This window comes from Ornithorhynchus anatinus, chromosome 21 (genome assembly GCF_004115215.2).
Source record: "Ornithorhynchus anatinus isolate Pmale09 chromosome 21, mOrnAna1.pri.v4, whole genome shotgun sequence".
Classification (NCBI taxonomy): Eukaryota; Metazoa; Chordata; class Mammalia; order Monotremata; family Ornithorhynchidae; genus Ornithorhynchus; species Ornithorhynchus anatinus.
In genome coordinates this window covers 16,489,442-16,512,804 of record NC_041748.1, presented here as the reverse complement: position 1 = coordinate 16,512,804, position 23,363 = coordinate 16,489,442, and the positions used below count along the sequence as shown (strand labels likewise).

General features: G+C 41.1%; 1 protein-coding gene across 2 annotated transcripts in view; it reads left to right on the top strand.

The window, feature by feature from the left end:
* MEIOB (meiosis specific with OB-fold) overlaps positions 1–20,205 on the top strand; it is a 28,205-nt gene extending 8,000 nt beyond the window's left edge. For both annotated transcript variants that reach the window (XM_001520097.5, XM_007657223.3), the window contains exons 3-14: positions 1,124–1,181; positions 3,957–4,088; positions 4,907–4,979; positions 6,363–6,558; positions 9,607–9,707; positions 11,874–11,926; positions 12,017–12,112; positions 13,951–14,052; positions 15,848–15,998; positions 17,758–17,947; positions 19,608–19,694; positions 19,959–20,205. In XM_001520097.5, coding sequence (XP_001520147.3) covers positions 1,124–1,181; positions 3,957–4,088; positions 4,907–4,979; positions 6,363–6,558; positions 9,607–9,707; positions 11,874–11,926; positions 12,017–12,112; positions 13,951–14,052; positions 15,848–15,998; positions 17,758–17,947; positions 19,608–19,694; positions 19,959–20,072 — 1,353 coding nt within the window. In that variant the 3' untranslated portion in view covers positions 20,073–20,205. The remainder of the gene's footprint in view (positions 1–1,123; positions 1,182–3,956; positions 4,089–4,906; positions 4,980–6,362; positions 6,559–9,606; positions 9,708–11,873; positions 11,927–12,016; positions 12,113–13,950; positions 14,053–15,847; positions 15,999–17,757; positions 17,948–19,607; positions 19,695–19,958) is intronic.
* Positions 20,206–23,363: the final 3,158 nt, after the last annotated feature.

Sequence of the window (23,363 nt, the reverse complement as noted above, 5' to 3'; positions counted from 1 at the left end):
TAGAAAGGGGGAGATAGACATCAAAACAAGTGAACAGGCATCAATAACATCAATATAAATAAATAAAATGTTGCTTTGTCAAATTCTTGATATAAACTCAGGAGTCTCCAATAATCATGACCCTTACTAGGTCAGCTTGTTAACCTGCGAGTTGCTACTTTCATTATTTGCTTTTTGAAGTGACATTATGACACTCCTTTTCTCCATTTTGAAAGGTACAGATCATTAAAACCGAGCTTGATTGGGAAGAGAAAGTTTTTGCGGTAGTCCGGGATCTTGCTTTGTTGTATTAGCCTTGTTTTCCTTAGCAAAGTGGTCATGTCTTCAGAACCCGTGAACCGTCACATTAAAAATAGATTAATACATTACTCTAAAACACAGCCTGGCAGCTACCACTTCAGTTAGGACAAGGGATGTTTTAAAGTCATACTACGTTTTCAAAGGCACAATTTATTGCCACATGAAAAGCAGCTGCTAGGTCCATTCATATGTACTTAATTAAGTGTAGCCTTTGTACGATTAAAAGGAATCTAGGCCTTTTTAGCCATATTTTGAAAATTTACAAATGTTTTTGGTAGAGACTAAAATGAATAACAAGATTTTAAAGGATCATAGTAATTGGCCCAGCTAGAGTTTTGAGGGCTGGACCTTGCCGATTCCCCAGCTGCGGCATACAAGTTTGATTTATATCAATATCCAGTACTTTTGGATTAGGAAACTCAACAATTTTACGTGGATCATCCTCAAACCCGTATATGAAAGGAAGCCGAGAAGGACGTAGGGGATTAAATCGCATTATACATATGCTTTTAATTAATTCAGTAAGTAACGTGATTCTAGGACAGTTACAGTGCTCCTCCTAGTGATTAGTAATAAAGTAGAAATATGCTCCGTACTAAACTATACCTGCAAAGAGGACTGGGTTAACTGTCTTACTGCTTTGTAGTAGTTTATAGGTAGTTGAAGTTTATGTTCATTTACATGCAGCTGGAATAAATACATTAAAGTGGTTACTACTCAGATATGTTTAATATAACCAGTCAAATATAGCAAGTCCATGAAATCAAGTTTACCTTGTACATCTGGTTTAATATGAGTATTCTATAACCTTTTTGTTTTTCAGAGTGTAAGCGGTGTTGTTATTGGGAAAACAGATGTCAAAGGTTTTCCAGACAGAAAAAGTAAAGTTATATTTAACTCTGTTTCATTTTTCATGGAGCATGACTTTTTTTATGGAATTTGTCAAGGACTGCCAGGGAGCCTTCTAAGTGATGGGGTAGATACAAGTCAGTCAGGTCGGACACAAGTTCATGTCCCACACTGGGCTCACAGTCGTAATCCCCATTTTACAGATGAAGTAACCGAGGCACTTTGAACGACGTCAGACAGTAGACAGGTGACAAGTGGATTAGAACCCAGGTCCTCCGACTCCTAGGCCTGAGATCTTTCCACTCAGCCATGCTGCTTCATAGTTTTACAAGGCTAAATCAAAGTATGCTTAATTGATTGAACTTTACATGGTTCTCTGACTCCTCAAGAGTAGAGACTGTGTCTCTTCTATACTTCAATACTTAAAGTCCTCAGAACTGTACTAAGTGTGTAAGGGCACTAAGAATCACATGATGAGAAAGATTATCTGATGTTGTTAAAAGGTAATTGCTTACGTCCCAATATCAATTTCTCTTCATACTAATAAGTGCTCTGTCATCTTGCTTTCCAATGTCGTGCACTCAGGTGGATTTTTCCTAGTGCTCTGACTTCACCTCCCTGCTACAAATAGAGGGATAAAAACGCAGGGAACTGAAACTGAAATTCAGTTCATTGGTACATGCTACAGGTTTTCCTCGGAGGTACTAGGTGCAAAAAGACACCCGAGAAAGTGCCAGTAACACCCTCGGGCAACATCAGGGGAGCAGAAGGGATAATGACATACAAGAGATTGGCTCTTAGGGATAGAAGCTACTGGCCGTTGGAGAGGTGAATATGCTGATATGAAGTGCCTGCTTTTCAGAGGGATTTTCAAATCTTTCCAAAGTTTTTATGTATTTGGTCAGCTCTGTAAAGCCTAATTGAAGCAGAGGGTTGTCCAAGTCATTTAAGTGGAAAAAAGAACCCATTTTTGCCTCGGACCTCTGGTTAATTGCCCCTGGGTAGTCTCAAACTGTGAGGGTATTGTATGCAGAATTAGAACTATAGAGAGTGGTGCGGGGACATCTTTCTTTTTACTCTACTAATCGAACTCTATCATTTGTTTAGTGCTTTTATTTCTCCAAAATTATCTTGCATCAGTTATCTTAATTTTATTTTCACAGAATCTCTTATGCCGTAATGGTGATTCTACTCTACTCTAATTATCATTTATTTAGTGCTTTTATTTCTCCAAAAAATTTATCTTGCATCAGTTATCTTAATTTTATTTTCACAGAGTCCTTTATGTGATAGGGGTGATTCTTTCCATTTTACATATGAGGAAAAGTTAAGCTCTTCGTAGGCAGGGACTGCGTCTACCAACTCTGTTGTATTATACTCTCCCAAGCTGGTAATCCAGTGCTCTGTACACAGTAAATGTTCAATAAGTACCATTGACTGATTGAACGATGACAGGTCAAATGAGTTGATCAGGGCTGAGCTGGGAATTGAACTCAGGACTCAATCAATTAATCAATGATATTTATTTCAGTCAATCAGTGATATTGAGTGCTTAGTATGTGCAGAGCACTGTTCTAAGCACTGGGGAGAGTGCAATACAAGAGAATTAGCAGATACGTTCCATGTCCATAATGAGCTTACAGTCTAGAGGGGGAGACAGACATTAATATAAATTAAAAACTAAATAAATGATGCAAGTATTGCATTTATTAAGCACTTACTATGTCCCAGGCACTGTCCTAAGCGCTGGGGTAGATATAAGTTCATCAGGTCAGACACAGTCTGTGCCCAACACGGGGCTCAGTCCAAGTAGGAGGGAGAAAACATGTTTTGAATCCCCATTTTGCAGGTGGGAAAACTGAGGCACATAGAAGTGAATTGAAGTCAAACGGCAGCGCGTGGGAGAGCTGGGATTAGAACCAGATCTTCTGACTCTCAGGCCCAAGCTTTTTCAACTAGGCCACACAGCTTCTTATTGTCGCCTAAGTACATAAGCAAATACAGGCTGATTCCCAAGCCTGGACCTCTTTCACTGGCTTCATTTGAAGTGTTAATTAGGAAATTATGGTAGAGTCCACAGTTAGTTGTGTTCTGCTCTCACATACTCTCTTTGAGGAAGACATACACACCCCAAATCAGTTGTCCAAATGCCTTAATGTCAATGTAAAAGTTTCTAAAGAGATGCTAGACTAGCATGAAAAGAATATATATATATATATATACACATAAGAATATATGCATACTCCTAGCATTAACTATATAAGCATATATATATAATTTATATAATGCTAGGAATATATATATGTATATATAAGAATATATATATATATATTCCTAGGATTAAATATACAAGTATATATTTATATTTCTAGCATTAGCCAGGGCTCCAAGACATTTCCAATATGTGAACCAGAAAATGATTATTAAAATACTTACTGACCTCTAGTGGTTCTCAGTTTGCAAGAATACGGGAAGCTCTTTAAAGTTGTTTGGTTACAAATGCGCTTACATCTGAATTACATTTTCTGTTTTGAAATCTGAATTAATTCAGAGGTCAATAGGTGGAATTTATGGAGCTAACAGATATAGGATACACATCTCCAGACCTTGAAGAGCTTGCTATCTATTGGGAAAGGCAAACAAAAATTACTTAAAAAGAGTGGCACTGGGAAAATATAAAGGAAGTATTTCAACTCTATCAGGGTGGAAGAGCAGAAGAAATAATTGACTAGACAAATGATTGTTGATTTAATCCTAGAATCAAACTCTTCCAATTAAAAGGTTAAAGCACTACCATTTTTCTTTAGATATTGGATCGGAAAGATGCACTTTCAGTTTCACTATCCGAGATTCACCAACTTATTTTATAAATGTCACTGCCTGGGGAAGAGAAGAGTACATTAAATCACTTTCCGAAAGCTTTAGAGTTGGTGATTGTGGTAAGTTTTGGTTTATTCATAAAATCGTTCTATAGCATGCTTATTTCATATAACTTGTCAATTAATCTACCAATCAGTGGCATTTATTGAGTGCTTACTGAGTACAGATCCCTGTACTAAGCGCCTGGGAGAGTACAACAATCAGAGTTGGTAGATATGTTTGTTTCCTGCTCACAAGGAGGTTACAGTCTGGGGGAGATAGATTCCAAGCGCTTAGAACAGTGCTCTGCACATAGTAAGTGCTCAATAAATACTATTGAATGAACACAAATATAAATAAATAAATTACAGATAGGTACATAAATTTATCAAAATATACCATGTTTTATATACAATATACCACATACCATGTATAAAGAAGCTTATTTTGGAAACAAACCATCTACTAATGTTGATGGTTATCAGAAGTAGAAATCAGCATGTTAACTGAAATATGAGTGGGCAAGCATAAACTCTGAATTTTAGCATTTCTTCCTGATTTACACTGGGTCTGGATTTCAACACATTTCAAAACAATTCTTCCATCATATCATTAGGGTAAAGACTCCACCCTTCATTTGCAATTAATAAGTGATATTTTCCTTAAAATGTTGTCACATACTAATTTGCTAATTTCCAGAATCTTTCATTTGTTGTGACATATATTTGTAGTGTAAATAGGATGAGTAGACAGTATCTCAGAATGACAAAGAATAAGTAAATACAGAAGCACAGTAAGTTTGTCATTTATTACTGATTTCTACTGTTAGGTTTTATCATTACAATTATCAGTTGGTATTTGTTAAATGCACCTTATAATACCTTTTCTCTGGTTTCAGTTATAATTGAAAATCCCCTGGTTCAGACCAAGATCATAGAAAAAGAAGAAAAATTCAATCCTGCAACTCCTAGGTAAATTTATAGCCAAGACCTCCAACCTTTTTGATAGATTGATCAAGATTAATATTGTCAAAATGACACATTAAACAGATAGCATGCTAAGAGGCATGACAGTTCACTTTGAAAATTTTAAGATTAATTTTTACCTCTAAGTCCTTCCCTCTTCACTCTATAATCATCTTCCTGGATGTAAAATTGCAAGAATGGGGAGTGGGTAGAAAGCTGGCTTTGCTTTTCACTGCTTTTAAATCTGATTCTTAGCTTTGTTAAGATTACTGGAGTTTGGCAAGATGATATTTAAGAAAAATCATATTTAAGCTAATACGCTGAGGAATTCATAGCCAGAGAAAACTTACAAATGCTACTCACTCCTTTTAATATCTTCACACCCATTCCACACTGTCACACAATAGTGGCTATTCCAAGAATAAGGAACCCAATGGAAGAATGCACAGGAGATTGGGGAAATGGAATGAAGAGGATAGGGAACAACAAGATAAGGGAGTATATCAAAAAGATATATTGGTAGAGGAAACGTGATGGACAAGACATTTAAATCAGATTTCGAAAACCACTCCAAAGAGAATCAGAGGTTTTTAACGTTCTATAGAAATTTTGTCTCCAGAAATTCCAAAACACTAGAGGATTTTGCTGATGATAAAAATCATATAGGATCCTGTGCTGCCTTTTCTTTTTCTCCACATGGTTGTACCTGTCTAGAGAGAATTAATCTCATTGTAAATTAACTTTCTCATGCACTGAAATGGGGAAAAGGTGATCTTCCTCTGAGGCAAAAGGTCCTGAGTTCCAGTGCCTGAGAATTTCCTCTTCCATAAAATATGGATGGCATTTGTACTAATCCAGCTTAATGGGGTATCTTCAAGGGTATTTACTGAGCTCTTACTTTGTTCAAAGCACTGTACTAAGCGCTTACTATGAGGATTCACTGGGTATTGGGAGACTTCATTTATAAATGGTTATAATAAAGTGTCTTGTGAGTTAAGTACTGCTGATCAAACTAAACAAGTACATCATTTATCATTTTAGAAAACACTCTGGAAAAATTGACTGTTGGGAGAGTGCTTGAAAAGTACAAATTATGCGCAAAAGAGTTGAAGGGTTATAGATTAGTTATTAGCGTTATTGACCCCAATCCCCAAAGATTTCTCAGTAGTAAATACCTATGAAAGAAGAGGAAGTTGTTCCATTAGGTGACCAGAAAATAAGCTGCACTATCAGTCTCTGTCACAAATATACAGAAGCAGGGATTTGTGGACATCGTTGGCCTCAACCACATCAAAAATGAGACAGAACTGAGTGATGTGAAACTGATTCTGAATCGTTTTTCTGCAGGCCGTGCTACTCAATAGCATCGTCTCTGTTTCTTTTATATAGTTCCTACAAATTACTGCTCAGCGAGAATCATTCGATGGTTAAAGTTTGCTCTAGCTACGAGGCGGACACGAAACTACTTCTGCTCCTGCATGTGCCTGCTAGTGATCCTCACGATTATTATTCACTGGGTGATATTGTGGCGAACGGGCAAAGTCTTGATGGAAGAGTCATTAATATTCTCGCAGGAGTAAAGTCAGTAAGTTAAAAATGTCACAACAATCATCAGTGGTGTTTATCAAGTGCTTGCTGTGTGTGGAGCATCGTAAAAGCTCTTGGGAGAGTACAGTACAATGGAGTTGGTAGACACATTCCCTGCCCACAACGAGCTACTGATATTAAGATTCTCACTGACTCCCTGGTAAGGGTTTAGATGGAGGAATATTTTTCTTCTCTTACCCTTAGTAATTGAATAATGTAATACTATTATTAGAAACAAGTGTGATGTTCCTCTGATCAAATAAAAGTGAAGGGAACATAGTTCTTCAGTTCCACTTAAAATACACCAAGTACACAAAATGTTGGCTGACATTACCTTTTTTGGTATCATTCAAACATGGCTGAGGAATTATGTTTTAATCAAAATCCAATTAAGAAATTTTATTCTCATTTGGTACCTTGATTTTCCAGAATACTGGAGGTCCATATTATTGCGTTTGCAAATGGAGGATTTTATCAATCTAGCACATTCTAGGGTGTCACCCTTAGTAGTTATATCTGATGAGTTTATTGCCTGCCACTGGACTTAAAAAAGGGTATTGATGGTCTGAAATGTATCCTTGAAACTGTCCATTGTAAATATTTGTCTAGAGAGAGCTCCTAAAATAGGGCTTAGGTTAACATTATATTCCTTTTTTTCCCCCCAATAGTGTGTGTGTGTGTGTGTGTGTGTATTAGGAGTTAATTACTCTTTTTTTTAGACTGTAAGCTTGTTCCGGACAGGGAACGTGACTGCTAATTCTGTTATATTGTACTCTACCAAGAGCTTAGTACAGTACTCTGCACATAGTAATTGCTCAAAAAATATGATTTATTGATAAGTCACACTGCTCTAAAGTTCATTTCACTTAATTCAAGCTTTGGATTTTGGGTCTTTCAAAGATATGTGAAAGTCTCATAGAGCCAGATAATAATATTTTCTTTGTTTATTATGTTGTGTTAAGTGTTCTTCACTCACTTATACCCTACACGCACACACATTCACAAACACACACAAACAAGCCTTAATATAAATCAATCAATCCATCGTATTTAATCAGTGCTTACTATATGCAAAACACCCTAATAAGCACTAGGGAGAGTACAATACAAAAGAATTAGCAGTCATGTTCCCTGCCTGGAAAGAGCTTAATATAAAGGAATCCAAACCCCAAATCACTACCTTTTTGCTCCCCTGAATTTGATTCTGCTTGCAGAGCTCTCTATTTGATGTTGCCAGGGAAAGGGCCCAGGAGAGCTGTCATTTTGTTGTATTTTTGGGTCACAACATTAGGAGCAGCTGTTAGTCCTGGCCCAGTGCCAGGAAGTAGGCACCTGCCCAGACTCAAATTGGTTTAAGAATCAATCCCATGATCCCTGAGCTTAGGGAAGTGGACAAGAGAAAATCAAACACTATTGGGTTGGGACAATCAATCAATCAATCAGTTGTATTTATTGAGCACTTACTGTACTAAGTGCTTGAGAGAATACAATCTAACAGTTGGTAGACACACTCCCTGCCCTCAAGGAGCTCACAGCCTGAAGGGAGAGACAGACATTAATATAAAGAATAAATTAGGGATACTTACATAAGTGGTTGTGGGGCTGAGGGAGGGATGAATAAAGGGTGCAAATCCAAGTCCAAGAGAAGTGCAAAAGGGAGTGAGAGAAGAGGGAATAAGGGCTCAGTCAAGGAAGGCCTCTTGGAGCAGGTGTTATTTTAATAAGGCTTTGAAGGTGGAGAACGTAACTGTCTGAGGAAGAGCATTCCAGTCCAGAGGCAGGATGTGGATGAGAGGTCGGTGTCCAGAGAGATGAGATGGAGGTCCAGGGAGTAGGCTGGCATTAGAGGAGCAAAGTGTGCAGGCTGGCTTGGAGGAGGAGAGTAGCAAGGAAAGGTAGGAGGCAGCAAGGTGATGGAGTGCTTTAAAGCCGATGTTGAGGAGTTTCAGACTGTAAGCCCATCAATGGGCAGGGATTGTCTCTGTCTGTTGCCGAATTGTACATTCCAAGTGCTTAGTACAGTGCTCTGCACATGGTACGCGCTCATAAATACTATTGAATGAATGAATGAATGAGGTGGCGGATGGGCTTGAGGAGTGGGGAAACGTGGGCTGAATTTTGTTTAGAAAAATGATCCGGGCAGCAGAATGAAGCGAGGACTGGAGTGGGGAGAGACAGGAGGCAGGGAGGGCAGCGAGGAAGCTGATGCGGTAATCAAGGCGGGATAGAATAATAAGTGAGTCGATTAACAGTAGTAACAGTTTGGAGGGCAGGTGGTTGCCTCCAGCCTCACCCTCTGCCTGCTGCCTGAATCTCACTGTAGGCTAGGCTTTTAGGCGGGGCTGGGGGAGGAAGGAAAGAGGTCATGTGAACATTGAAATATGCTCTTGATCAAGCCTCTAAACATTCTTCAAGACAAGGCCAGAACAAAAGACCACCTTGAAATGTTTACTGCCTTGCTTTGAACCACCAGGCTCAGCTTGGCTATTTCTACGCCACTCTGAAAGAGATTTTTTTGTGTGTTTTAATTTAGTTCTTAGGCCAAATCCCAGATTTCCGCTAGGCCTGTTTGGTCCAGGCTGGGAGGTCCAGTTTGGCTGGAGGGGAGTCTAACTGGATGCTGAGAATGTGCCCATGCCAAGCTCCACCAGGCTTGACAGCGGTGGAGTCACAATTTGGTTGACACTGCCAATCTGGGATTCCCTGAGCACTAGCCTAGGTATCATTGTCAGCATCTGATGCCATCATAACTCTCAAACTACTGTGATTTAAATACTACAGCAATCATTTTTCTGCTGCTTCTCCAAATTAGCACAAAGAGTGTTGATATCCCACTGTGGGTGAGTAGATCCCCTTCTTAAAAACAAAGACTCATGTATGCTAGAAGACCAGTTTATTAAAAAAAGACAATTAAGTACTCACTAGTGGGTTTTTTTCCATTTTATTTGTTGCAGAGTTACTGCGTCTGTCCTTCGGTTGAGCCATTTCTTTAGATTTAAATTTGCATTTCAGATGAAGAGTAATGGTTTTCCTCATTTTTTCCAAGGTTGGAGAGCCAAAATTCTTTACAACTTCAGATAGGAGGAAAGGCCAACGTTGTGAAGTAAAGCTGTATGATGAAACAGAACCGAATTTTGCAATGATATGGTAATCTACCCCTACAGCTTCTTGGACTAAAATGAAATTGCCTCATAAAAAATCCTTCCGTGTTCTTAACATTTAGTCATCCAGGTCATTTTTTCTGGGGAGCCCCTGGATTTTCAGTGTTCCCAAAAGAATTTAATGCCCTGCAGCCATACTACTCAGAGGTCTGAAAGAGTTAATGTGCCTAACTTAAAGCCCCAATTTCTTCTCCAGTGCGACTTCAGCCCTGGAAAGGATATAGGCCAACAGCAGCAACCCTAGGTCAGGGGAAAATGTAGAGAAAGGTACAATTTCTCACTTTGGTTTTCAGCTCTTGACCTCTTTCACATCATTTATTCTTGAGGGATTGGCTGGAACATAAACATGGAAATCATTATTCAAATGCTTGACATATAGTAAGCACTTAACAAATACCATAATTATTATCTAGGTTACAAGACATTTGTGTCACACAACCAACCTCTTGGGGAACAGCCTAGTGGAAAGAACCTGGGCCTGGGAGTCAGAGAATCAGGGTTCTCATCCTGGCTCCCCAATTTGTCCGCTGTGTGACCCTGGCCAAGTCACTTCACTTCTGTGGGCCTCAGTTTTCTCATCTGCAAAACGAAGATTTAAAACCTGTTTTCCCCTTCTTAGACTTGTGAGCCCCATGTGGGACCTGATGATCTTGTATCTATCCCAGTGCTTAGTACAGTACTTGGCACATAGTAAGTGCTTAGCAATTATATAAAAAAAATACTACTATTAAATACCATAATTAGCTGCCCCAACCCATAATTCAAAATGGAGCAGAATTCAGTTGACGTGATTCAGAATTAACAGTATTTATTAAGGGCCAACTGAGCGCAGAGCACTGTACTCCACCCTTGGGAAATGTAAGAGGGAGTAGAATAATAATAATAATAATTAATAGTTACGGTAGTTGCTAAGCACTTACTACGGGCCAAGCACTGTTGTAAGCACTGGGGAAAATACAAGTTAATCAGGCTGGGCACAGTCCCTGTCCCCCATGGGGCTCACACTCTCAATCCCCATTTTAAAGATGAGGTCACTGAGACCCAGAGAGGTTAAGTGACCTGCCCAAGGTCACCCAGCAGACATATGTTGAAGCCAGGATTAGACACGGTTCCTGTCCTTGGAGCGTTTGCAGCCAAATAGCAGGGAAGGCATTAATGGTCAAATATAGCTTATAGTTAAAGAGAATAGTAAGATAAAAAGAATATAATCTATTGATTCTATTTTTTGAGCCACTTACTATGTGCAGAGCACTGTACTAAGCGCTTGGGAGAGTACAGTACAAGAAAATACTAAGTAAGAAATCCATGAGAAAAGAGTTGGCCGACAGGATGGTATAATGGGGAAGTGGGGAAATGAATAAGGGAGTCCTTGCTGGCGTCTTAGGGGGTTTGGAAGGAGAGGAATGTGACTTGACAGGGCTGAAGCAGGAGAGTGCGAGCAAATATCGTGGCTCAGTGGAAGAGCACGGGCTTGGGAGTCAGAGGTCATGGGTTCGAATCCCAGATCTGCCACTTGTCAGGTGTGTGACTGTGGGAAAGTCACTTAACTTCTCTGGGCCTCAGTTACCTCATCTGTAAAATGGGGATTAAGACTGTGAGCCTCACATGGGACAACCTGATTATGGACTCCCTGATTACCCTATATCTACCCCAGCGCTTAGAAGAGTGCTCTGCACATAGTAGGTGCTTAACAAATACCAACGTTATTATTATTATTATTATTAATAATAATAAATATCTGATGGAAGAATCAAGGGTTGGGGACATTAGAAGTTTGTTTGAGGTGACTGAAGACCGCCAACTTGGATGTCGTAGGAGGAGAAAACAGAAGCTTAAAGAGAGCCAGGCTTGAAGTCTCTGGGGAGGAGTTTTCCTTGTTTGCGAGAAGTAATAAGACTCATTGGAGGGAAATAAAGACCCAATCAGCAGTTTGGAATGATGATGTAGCTAACTATTAGATAGAGGGAAGATATCTACTTCCCCCAGGTTAGTGAATATTTTTAACTTGGGCAGTTGTTTAATGTGGGCAGTTGAAAGGAATTAATATCTCTTACTGATATACAGACTACTAACTAGTCACTCATGTTCTCATTAACATTGTTTGCTTAAGATCTCGGCCATTCTAAATTAAACAGTATTTGTTCTCATTTAGTTGGGATAACGAATCTATTCAACTTGTGCATAGTTGGAGCCCACGAGAAACAGGTATCACACTTTCAGTAGTTTGTACCAAATGTTTTTATGCTGTGCTCACCTCTAAAGTACAAATAGTAATAACAGAATTTTTCCATTCAGTAATATTCGCCTCAGATGTAAGAATATGTTTTGACAAATTTCGGAACTGCATGGTTGCAACCATTATCTCCAAAACTATTATCACAACAAATCCAGGTAAAAAAAGTCTCTTTAAAGTACTTACTCCCTTATTTAGAAATACATCTCTTTTTATTATATATAAACTCTGTTTGGGAATGCAAGTGATGCTTGAATTTAAAAGGGAGTGGAAATTTTTAATGCCACAGTCCTAAACTCTTTATTATTTAGTAATGAAGTATCAGCATGAGGAAAGGAATTCCAAGCATTTGACCTAGAGCGTTAGCAGAAGTCTAGAAATACCATAGAATTAATTTCTGGAGAATGTCGAGATATGAGAAAGGCTCAGCAGGTGGTATATCAGACCATTTTAATTGTGTTATTTTGAGAATTGTTTAGATAGTCTGGGGGTTGTTTAACCCTCTAGACTTTAAGTTTGTCGTGGGCAGGGAATGTGTCTACCAACTCTGTTATACTGTATTCCCCCAAGCACTTAATCCAGTGCTCTGCACACAGTAAATGCTCAATAAATACCATTGATAGATTGAAAAGTTCTGGAGAGAAGGGATTAATGAGGCTCCCCTTTAGAAATAGAAGGATAGAGATCTGAATGGATCGATTGTTTAAAATGGTGCCCCAAAACATTATGATCTCTTACCTCACTTCTCTTTTAAGCATTAGAGGGCCAGGTTATCTTCAGAGCATTCTTAGAATCTCATGTCCTAACTGGGTGCTATTTCAATTAAGACTTCAGGAAAATATCCTCGAATCAGAGAAAAATGAGCAGTAACACCAAGTTGCTAATACACAAATCTCCAACCCGTTATCAGTTCATTAGTTTATAGTAGCTTTTCTTTCTACCTCTCCTCTAGACTGTAAATTGCAGGGATTGTGTCTACCACCTGTTTTGTATTGTACTCTCCAAACACACAGTAAGCACTCCATAAATACCATTGATGGGTTGAGAGGGTATCAAATGCTACAACTCCACTATGTAAACCTCTTGTGGGTTTGCAACTTCCCCATTAAATAATATTATTCGTGGTGTTAGCTTGCCTATATGCAGAATAGGGTCGTTATTAGGCAGTCAAGCAATAGAAAGTATTTATTGGGCACCTACTGAGTATGGAAAGCTTGGAAGAGTTCAGAAGATTGAGTAAACAGAATTCCTGCCTTCAAGGCATTGACAATCTAGTCTGGGAAGTCAGATAAAGAAATAAATTGAGATAGGAGGAAGTAATGGCATAATAATAATAATAATTGTGATATTTATTAAGCACATACTGTATGTGGCAGGCACTATAATAAATATAGTACAGGTCTGAAGCCAGAAGCAGCTGGCTTAGTAGGTAGAGCATGGGCCTGGGAGTCAGAAGGACCTGGGTTCTGTGGAAAGAGAGAAGACGTGCTCTGCCACACATCTGCTGTGTGACCTAGGGCCAGTCACTTAACTTTTCTGGGCCTCAGTTCATCAGGGATTAAGAGTATGAGCCCCATGTGGGACAGGGACTGTGTCCAACCTGATTAGCTTGTATCTACCCCAGCTCTTAGAACAGTGCTTGACCCATAGCCAGTGCTTAACAAATACCATCATCATCATCATCATCATCTAATTCCCAGGCCTGTGCTCTTTCCACTAGACCACACTCCCTGTCACCATTCCATCTTTTGGTCTTCCAGCTGATACCTGTAGAGGACTCCTGAATCTACTGGTGGCTAGAGGAGATTAGGATGGAAAGTCAATCCTGCTTATGTATCTTCTCCTTGTTTACTTTTAAATTGCACTTATTTTAAAAATCACTTCTATTTTTGTGTCTTTGTATTTTTCCACCTAGAATGTTTTAAAAGTTAAGTAGGTTGCCTGTTGGGAAGATTGCATTTATTTATAGTTGATTTTTCATTAATATTTATTAAAGATACCCAAGAGGCAAATATGCTTTTCAATTTCATGAGAGACAATGCCAAAACAAGAACTTTAAATGATGAAGCTGAGAGCCTGTCATCAGAGTCAGTAAATTGTAAGTAACCCTTCAAATATTCTTTTATGAAGTTTAGTTGAGATTAGGGTCTTCTGTAGAGCCCAAAAGCTTTGATCCATGAAATATCATTCAAGATTTTGACTTTTAAGTCCAGCAAAGGAAGCTCAGTTCTTATACTCAGACCATATCCAAGCTTCATTCATCAGGAGCTGCAGTTTATACGAAACTGCTGGTGGTAAATGGATTCCAGTGAGAAGAGAACAGTCTCAGTTCACTTCTTTATGAAACCAGGTCAAGAGCATAGAAATCATCGCAGCTGACACTAATTGGCACTTCTGGCTCAGAAGAGATTGAGAACTAAATTACCCAGAATTGAAACTACAGATTTATCAGATAGTTAGGGTCGACTTTCGAGTTTTGTGAAGTCATGTCAATAATATTGCTTTTGTGGATTATTATGTCTTACATTCCATGTCAGGTCTAGTCTCAAGTGGATGCCTGAATTATGAATTAATTAAAATGTAGTAATCATTATTTTAGCAACAAAGAAAGATGGGTTTAGAATTGTGTAATTGGTAGAGGGGGAAAATATTTTATCTTTTTGGAAAAGGTCTTAAAAGATCTCGGGCTATACTGTCAGATTTTTCATGAAGAGCCGTTTGCCGGTTGAGACCCATGAGGAAGTTATCATAGGGAGTTCATGCTCTTTGCTAAATGATGAACTGAAAAGGGGCATTTGCAAACAGGGTGGGCAGAACAGATGTTTTAAAGATACAGTAAAGACCAAACCATCAGTGGTATTGAGTGCATACTGTGTGCAGAGCATTGTACTAAGCGCTTGGGAGAGCACAGTACTGCAGAGTTGGTGAACACATTCCCTGCCCAAGAACAGCCTCAAACAACAAGCTTCGGTAGCAGTGTCAGGTTGACAACTGCAGCAGAAAGACCAACCCAGGCAGGGAGCATCAGGAAAAAAAATTGCTCTCCCTGAGAAGAAGTTCAGGGACATTTGGGATCCTGAGATGGGAACTTGAAGAGAAAAAGTGTCTGTTATATTGTTAAATTTTGTCCTCTTCCAAGTGCTTAGTGCAATGCTCAATAAATGAGAGAAGCAGTGTGGCTCAGTGGAAAGAGCCCAGGCTTGGGAGTCAGAGGTCATGGGTTCGAATTCTGACTCTGCCACTTGTCAGCTGTGTGACTGTGGACAAGTCACTACACTTCTCGGTGCCTCAATTACCTCATCTGTAAAACGGGGATTAACTGTGAGCCTCACGTGGGACAACCTGATGACCCTGTATCTACCCTAGCGCTTAGAACAGTGCTCTGCACATAGTAAGTGCTTAACAAATACCAACATTATTAAATGCCACTGTCTGACTGACTGACAAAAAAAATCTTCTCAGACACCCGGTGGGCAGTCGGCTGACGGCTAGCTGTATGCCAGTCACTGTAGCCTCCCTTGCGTTGGTAGCATCTCACCACCAGTATTGATATCTTTGAATTTCAAGGCCAGCGGCTGTCAACTGCCTTCACAGTTGCGAGAGGGATGAGGATTTCCTCACTCTTTCCAAGAGAATGATCTGGCCTTTCCCAGCGAGCAGCGTGGTATATGCTGAGGAGAATAAATACCGTACAGGAAAGGTGGCTAAAATGCCTTTAAAGAAATAAAATTGGTTTTATAGGCAATGGGTAAACCATTTTTCCCAGTAATTTATTCTGTAGTCATCAACTAAAATATATATTTTCCTTTCGGGACTGGTGAAATTGCCCTTTTGGATATCTCCCTTTCTGTTCTAAAGTGTGGAAAAACACGGCATTTTCTTTTTCTGTTTAGTGCAAACAATAAGCGATGTCTACACAGTAGAACAGGTCAAGATAAAAGTCTTTCAGAATGAGCAGAAAGCCGGTCCGTTCTACGGCATCCTTTATGCGTACATCTCTATGCTCAACATTGATGATGACTCTGCAAAAATATCCAACAGATGGTAAGCTGCCAGCGGAGTTTTATGATATTTGTGAGGGGTTAGAGGATCAATCTATCAGTGATATTTGTTGAGGGCTTAACACTGTACTGATAGACTGGGGATAAGGTGAATGTGCATTGCTGAGGGTCAGTCAGTCGTATTTATTGAGAGCTTACTGTGGTCAGAGCACTGCGCTAAGCTCCTGGGAGAGTACAATACAACAACAAACAGACATTCTCTGCCCACAAGGAGCATACAGTCTAGCAAGTGACGTGGAAGTCTGATTCGAAGCCCACGACGGTAGCCCGTTATTTATTTATACTGAAGTCCATCTCCCCCTCTAGATGGTGAGCTCGTGTCTGCCAACTCCTTCGTATCATATTCTCCCAACCACTTAGTACAGTGCTCTGCACACAGTAAGCCCTCTTTAAGTACCGATGACGATGATGATGATGACTGTTCAGTTTGAGGAGACCGGGGAACTGCCCTTTGGGGGTGGCCCCCGGAGTCCAACCCTGTGGTTCCGTCTCCCAGACAATCACAGCTCTCCCTACTCCCTCTCTAGAATGTAAGCTCATTGGGGGCAGGTAGTGTGTCTGTTATATTGTTATATTGTCCTCTCCCAAGTGCTGAGTACAATGCTCTGAACACAGTAAGTGCTCAATAAATACGATTGACTGTCTGACTGACTGTCTTGGAGATGGTGACCCACGGGGTGATCACTCCTATTTTAAAATAGCTTTGTTTTTAAATTCCATCACTGTTGATCCTTTTACTGACTCTCATTTTTAATATCATCTTTAATAATACTTCTCCTTAATATTAATAGGGGGGGCCATTAAAAATTCTGAATTAAAAAAGTGTTCCATCAAAGGAAAACTCCAGCTTCTGCCCAAGGCTCCTTTACTCCACGCATCTCTTGAGACAAAATACTGAAAGACCATGGGTTTGCTTTTCTTTCTAATCTATTATTACTAAGTGCCGACAAGTCATTTCCGATTCATTGTGACTCTGTGGATGTATTTTCTCCAGAACGTCCTGTCTTCTGCCTTAATCCATAACCTTTCTAACGGTTCTTCCATTATCGTTATTATGGTTTCTATCCACCTAGGTGCTGGTCTGCCTCTTCCGCATTTTCCCTGGACTTTTCTAGCGTCAGTATCGTCTCCAGAGAGTCAGTCCTCCTGATTATGTGTCCAAAATAAGCAATTGGGAGGAGGACAATATGACAGTTGGTAGACACAATCCCTTCTCTCAAGGAGCTTCCAGACCATCATTATCATCGTCATCATTAATGGTGATATTTATTGAGGCCTTTCATTCATTCAGTCATATTTACTGAGCGCTTACTGCGTGCAGAGCACTGGACTAAGCGTTTGGGAGAGGACAATACGACAATAAACAGACACATTCCCTGCCCACGATGAGTTTGCCATCTAGGGGATTTAGAGGGTCTAGAACTTACTGTGTGCAGAGCGCTGTAACTAATCACTTGGGAGAGTCCAGTACAACAGAGGTGTTAGATATGCTCTCTGCCCACGAGGAACTTCCAGAATAGAGCAAGAGGCAGATGTGAAAACGAATTATGGAACGCCACCACCACCATCCCCGGAACGGGTATTGACATGCAGAAGAGAAACCCAGGAGAGCTGGCCTTGTTTATTCGTTCAGCCTTTTCCCTCGGCCCTGCAGAAAAGCTCCCTTCCCTTAAAGTTCTCTGATTCTTAGGTTTCTGCTACGCTGCCCAACTCATTTTAATATCTTCTCTCTCTTTCCTCAGTTCAAGCTGCGGCTCCATTGTGAATGAAGAATCCGCTTTCTGCACGTTTCCATCCTGCAACACTGACCCCTCAGACCTTAAACCGGTTTTTCCCAGCTTTAATTTATCGATCAACCTATCAGACCACACAGGCACCCTCCATTTCTGTAACCTTATGGGAAGTGTTGCCGAGGAAACCTTGGGTTGCACGGTAAATTGTAAAAGGGACTCTTAAGAAAGAGTGGATTCATTCATTCATTCGGTCAGAGTTACTGAGCACTTACTGTGTGCAAAGTACTGTACTAAGTAATTGGGAGAGTAGAGTATAGCAGTGAACATTCCCTGCCTCTAATGAGCTCAAGGTCCAGAGGGGATCTGACACACTGAATTTGGAGGAGCTTGGAGAGCAAAGTTGGAGACCGTTTTTGATCATTTTCATATGCATGAGACAAGCAGTAGGCGTATTAGTATTCACTGAGTGCTTACTATGTGCAGAGCACTGTAGTAAGTGCTGGGAGAGAATACACAGATGGGAATTAAACTCAGTCCCCATCCCCCATGGGGCTCACAAGCGCTTACTGTGTGCCAGACACTGTACTAAGCGCTGGGGTGGTTACAGTCCCTGTCCCACTTGGGGCTCAGTAGGAGCAGCAGCAGCAATAGGAGAACGGGCAAGTAAACACTGGTCAGCCTTACGTTGAAAGTAGAAGCGATGAACCATCAATTTGCCACCTCTTCTGTCTTAAAAATATGAGGAAGCCTTGAAATGAGCAAAGGGGGTCAAATTCCATCTCCTTTTAAGTTAGCGGTAGCCCAGAGAGGCAGGAAGCAAGATATTTAATCTATCAAGACTTCAGGAAGCATTTTGATTCTGCTCCACTTGATATTCCCATTGACAAGCTGGGACAGTATAGTCTTAAACCAGATTATTTACGAGGAAACAGTTGGTCAAAGCGTAGTCATCGGAGGCTTTCTGTCAGACGACGGGAAAGAATCAGTGATTTCCCAAAGGTATTCGGCCCTAGGCGAGTCCTATTCAAAATTTTAATTAATGACCCGCATGAAAAATGTTTTCAAGAAATGGAAAATAGGTTCCTTAAAGGAATTGGAGTCAGCCTAGAAGAGAGAAGGGTGTGAGGTCACTGTAAGCAAGGGATATATCTACTGACTGTGTTGTATTGTACTCTCCCAAGCATTTAGTACAGTACTCTGCACACAGCAAGCATTCCACATAAATACAATTGATTGATTGATGGACTGGGTGGCTTACCAGTCTTCTAACTTTTGAAGAGATTTTCTGGGAGAGTGGGGTTGGCATTGACCCATTTTCTATGTCCACTGAATGAAGAGGGAGAAATGGGCTTAAATGAAAGGAGGAAAGATTTCTCCTCCTTTATTATTAGGACCTATAATGGAGAGCTTGTTCACTACTAAGCTGGTAAAACACCAGAGCGTTCTATTGTATTCTCCCAAGCGCTCAATACAGTGCTCTGCACAAAGTAAGTGTCAGTAAATACCATTGATGATGATGATCATAGGAGGCTGTGGCGTTTCTGTCCTCGAAGAGCTTTAGTTCCAGTTGTGTTTGTTATTCACTTACCTGGAGGAGAAGGGCTAAGACCAGAGGGTCTCTTGAGAGACCTTCCAGCTAAATGATTCTATAATAATACCTTTCTTGAATTTTAAAAGTCATACTCTGTTTTAACAAAAAAAAGTAGTGAAGAGAAATCATCCTTGATGATTATGGTATCTGTTAAGAGCTTATTATGTGAATGATTGAATGATGGTATTTCTTAAGGGCTTACTATGTGTCAAGCACTATTCTAAGAGTTGGGGTAGACTCCAGCTAATCAGGTTGATCTGTTCACCAGGTGTCTGAGTTTCTTGCTCTAAAGGAAGAACAGAAAACGGCACTAAAGTGGCAACTTCTCCTGGAAAGAAGCAAGATTTATTTGAAAGTGAGTGTTTTACAGTAATATCATTATGTTCTCCTAGCAGACTTACTCTTTTTTTACTCAGGTTATGTTCTCTTCCCTTCCTCTTTCCACCAAATCTCCCTAGCCCACCCCCACCCGCACCCCCGCTTCTTGTAAACAAGTTCTATTCAAGGATTCCCCTAGTTCTCTTGCTATAAAATCCACAATGCAGTTTTTCATAAGTATTGTAAATATTTCATACGAGTGGAAAAACACCACCATCTCTCCATCTTTTTGTCTTTACAGTTTTTTCAATCGTCCAATGCAAAAAGTGGATTGAAAATAAAAGTGCTCTCGTGCAAGCTTGCAGATCCGATAGAGGCCTGTAGCAACTTGTCTGGGGCTGATAATACCAAATAGCACGTTAAAGTGTTGAAGTCTTTACGTGAAGCTTAAACCTTTAGTGCCTTCAAAAGTTGAATTCTAATTGAATGAAAAATGTGTGCCAATGTTTAAAAAAAGAATAAAACTTTGGTGTCTGAAGAACAAGAAAGCGGAGCCTCCCTTGACATCTGAGTGTCAGGAGTGTGTCTAGTGGGGAATGTAGAGAACTGGTGTCATCACGGGGAGGGGGTCATCAATTAGACTTATTACACCAGGCCCCTCTTTCGAGGAGCCACCTCGGATCTGCAGAGCTGCAAGGCCGTCCTCTCCCACAGACCACCGGTGGGCTAGATCTGGGGTCCCTAGTAGGAGGCAGCACGGCTCTAGGCCTGGAGGCGGACCTGGGGTCCCCTCCCAGGCCGGACCAGGAGGTTGTGGATGTGGTAGCCACCTGGGGCCAACAGGGTGGGCTGCTCTGGGGCCGGAGGAGACCCCAGGTTGCCTTTGGCCCTGGGTCGAAGACCCCGCAACTATTGCTTGTCCCTTCACCCGGCATGGGGGCAGGGGAAGAGAGGGGTGTATGGGGGGGATATGGGGAGGGCGGAAGGACCACCTGCACCCCCAGGTGTGCCCCTACACTTTGCACGATCCTCAGCACGTACCTTCAATGCCTGCGTATCGTTCAGATGATTTGCTGAAAGCTTAGTGAAGGCCTCATTTGGGAGGGGAAAATGACTCAGATTTCTTTTCACAGACGATTAATGCAGTTCAATTCCATTCAATCATATTTATTGAGCACTTACTGCATGCAGAGCACTCTGCTAAGCACTGGGAGAGCACAGTCCAACAACAGATGGACAAACTCCCTGCTCACAACGAGCTCACAGTCTATCGGGAGAGACAGACATTAATAGAAATAAATACATAAATACATTAAACCATTTTCTGGTACTTCAAGTGGGTATCTTGTTCTCTTCCAGAGTGTGATTTTTCAGTCAACTGGAAAACCTTCACCAAGGGGCTAATAAATCTGGTTGATTTTCACTGCTCAGCGCTTAGAACAGCGCTTAACAAATACCATAATTATGGTTATAAATCTTTCCAATCGAGAGGTTTGGAAACGCGGCATATTTGATAGGATATCCTGGGTTTTGGGGGCCAATTTTTCCTCCAATCACCCTGCGTCCTGTTAATATGGGGGCCCTTTGTCCCTCAAAAGAAATTGTAAAGCCCCGCCGTGTCTTCAGGGCTCGGTTGGGTTGGGCAGGGAAGGAGACAGGGAGAGGGTCACCGCTGCCCTGCTCCTGTCACTCAATCAATCAATCAATGGTATTGATCGCAGCGTGGTCTAGTGGATGGAGCAGGGGCCTGGCCGTCGGAAGGTCATGGGTTCTAATTCCAGCTCCACCCCATGCGGCTCGACTTTGGGCAAATCGCTTCACTTCTCTGGGCTTCAGGTCCCTCGTCTGTAAAATGGGGATTGAGAGCGTGGGACGGGGACTCTAGCCAAAGCTATTTGCTTGTATCCGCCTCAGCGCTTAGCACAGTGCTTGGCACAGAATAACCTGTTAACAAATAGCAGAATTATTATTATTCTGCAGAGTCTTCACTACAGAAGGGGCAGAAGGGCGCCGGTCACCTGGCGCCTACGGCGAGGCGGAGGAAACAAACTTTCTCGGAATCGCTTCAGCCCCCCCCCCCCCCCAAGTTTTCTTGGCTGCAGTGAGCACCTGACGGCTACGGCGGCCCGGAAGGGACAAATTTTCTCGACATTCATTCATTCATTCAATAGTATTTAATGAGCGTTTACTATGTGCTGAGCACTGTACTAAGCGCTTGGAATGTCCTCACTGGACCTCCTTCTCGCCTATCCCGCCGTCGACCCCTGGCCCACGTCCTCCCTCTGTCCCGGAACGCCCTCCCTCCTCACCTCTGCCAGACTCTCTGCCCCCCTTCAAAGCCCTCCTGAGAGCCCACCTCCTCCAGGAGGCCTTCCCAGACTGAGCCCCCCCTTTTCCCTCTGCTCTTCCTCCCCTCCCCATTCCCCCCTCTCCCGCCCTCTGCTCTTCCCCCTTCCCCTCCCCACAGCACTGTGCATATTTGTATATATTATTTCTCTATTTTATTAATGATGTGTAGATATCCATGATTCTATTTATTTTGATGGGATTGACGCCAGACTTGATTTTGTTCTCTTTTGTTGTCTGTCTCCCCCTTTTAGACTGTGAGTCTGTGGTTGGGCAGGGATTGTCTTTATCTGTTGCTGAATTGTAATAATAATAATAATAATGTTGGCATTTGTTAAGCGTTTACTATGTGCAGAGCACTGTTCTAAGCGCAGGGGGAGATACAGGGTCATCAGGTTGTCCCACGTGGGGCTCACAGTTAATCCCCATTTTACAGATGAGGAAACTGAGGCCCAGAGAAGTTAAGTGACTTGCCCACAGTCACGCAGCTGACAAGTGGCAGAGCCGGGATTGAATTGTACCTTCCAAGCGCTTAGTCCAGTGCTCTGCACACGATAAGGGCTCAATAAATACGACTGAATGAATGAATGTTTGTATATATTATTTATTACTTTATTTTATCAATGATGTGTAGATAGCTATGATTCTATTTATCATTTATCTTGATAGTATTGATGCCTGACCACTTGTTTTGCTTTGCTGTCTCCCCCCTTCTAGACTGCGAGCCCGTTTTTGGGCAGGGATTGTCTCTATCTGTTGCCAAATTGTCCATTCCAAGCGCTTAGGACAGTGCTCTGCACATAGTAAGCCCTTAAAAAATACGAATGAATGAATGAATGAAGTAAGCGCTCAGTAAATACGATTAAATGAAGGAAGCGCTCAATAAATACGATCGAATCAATGAAGCGCTCAATAAGTATGATTGAATGAATGAATGAATGAAGTCAGAGCCCAATAAATACGATGGAATAAATGAAGTCAGCGCTCAGTAAATACGATTGAATGAAGGAAGCGCTCAATAAATACGATCGAATCAATGAGGCGCTCAATAAGTATGACTGAATGAATGAAGTCAGAGCTCAATAAATACGATGGAATGAAGTCAGCGCTCAGTAAATACGGTTGAATGAAGGAACCGCTCAATAAATACGACGGAATAAATGAAGTCAGCGCTCAGTAAATACGATTGAATGAAGGAAGCGCTCAATAAATACGATCGAATCAATGAGGCGCTCAATAAGTATGACTGAATGAATGAATGAAGTCAGAGCTCAATAAATACGATGGAATGAATGAAGTCAGCGCTCAGTAAATACGATTGAATGAAGGCAGCGCTCAATAAATACGATCGAATCAATGA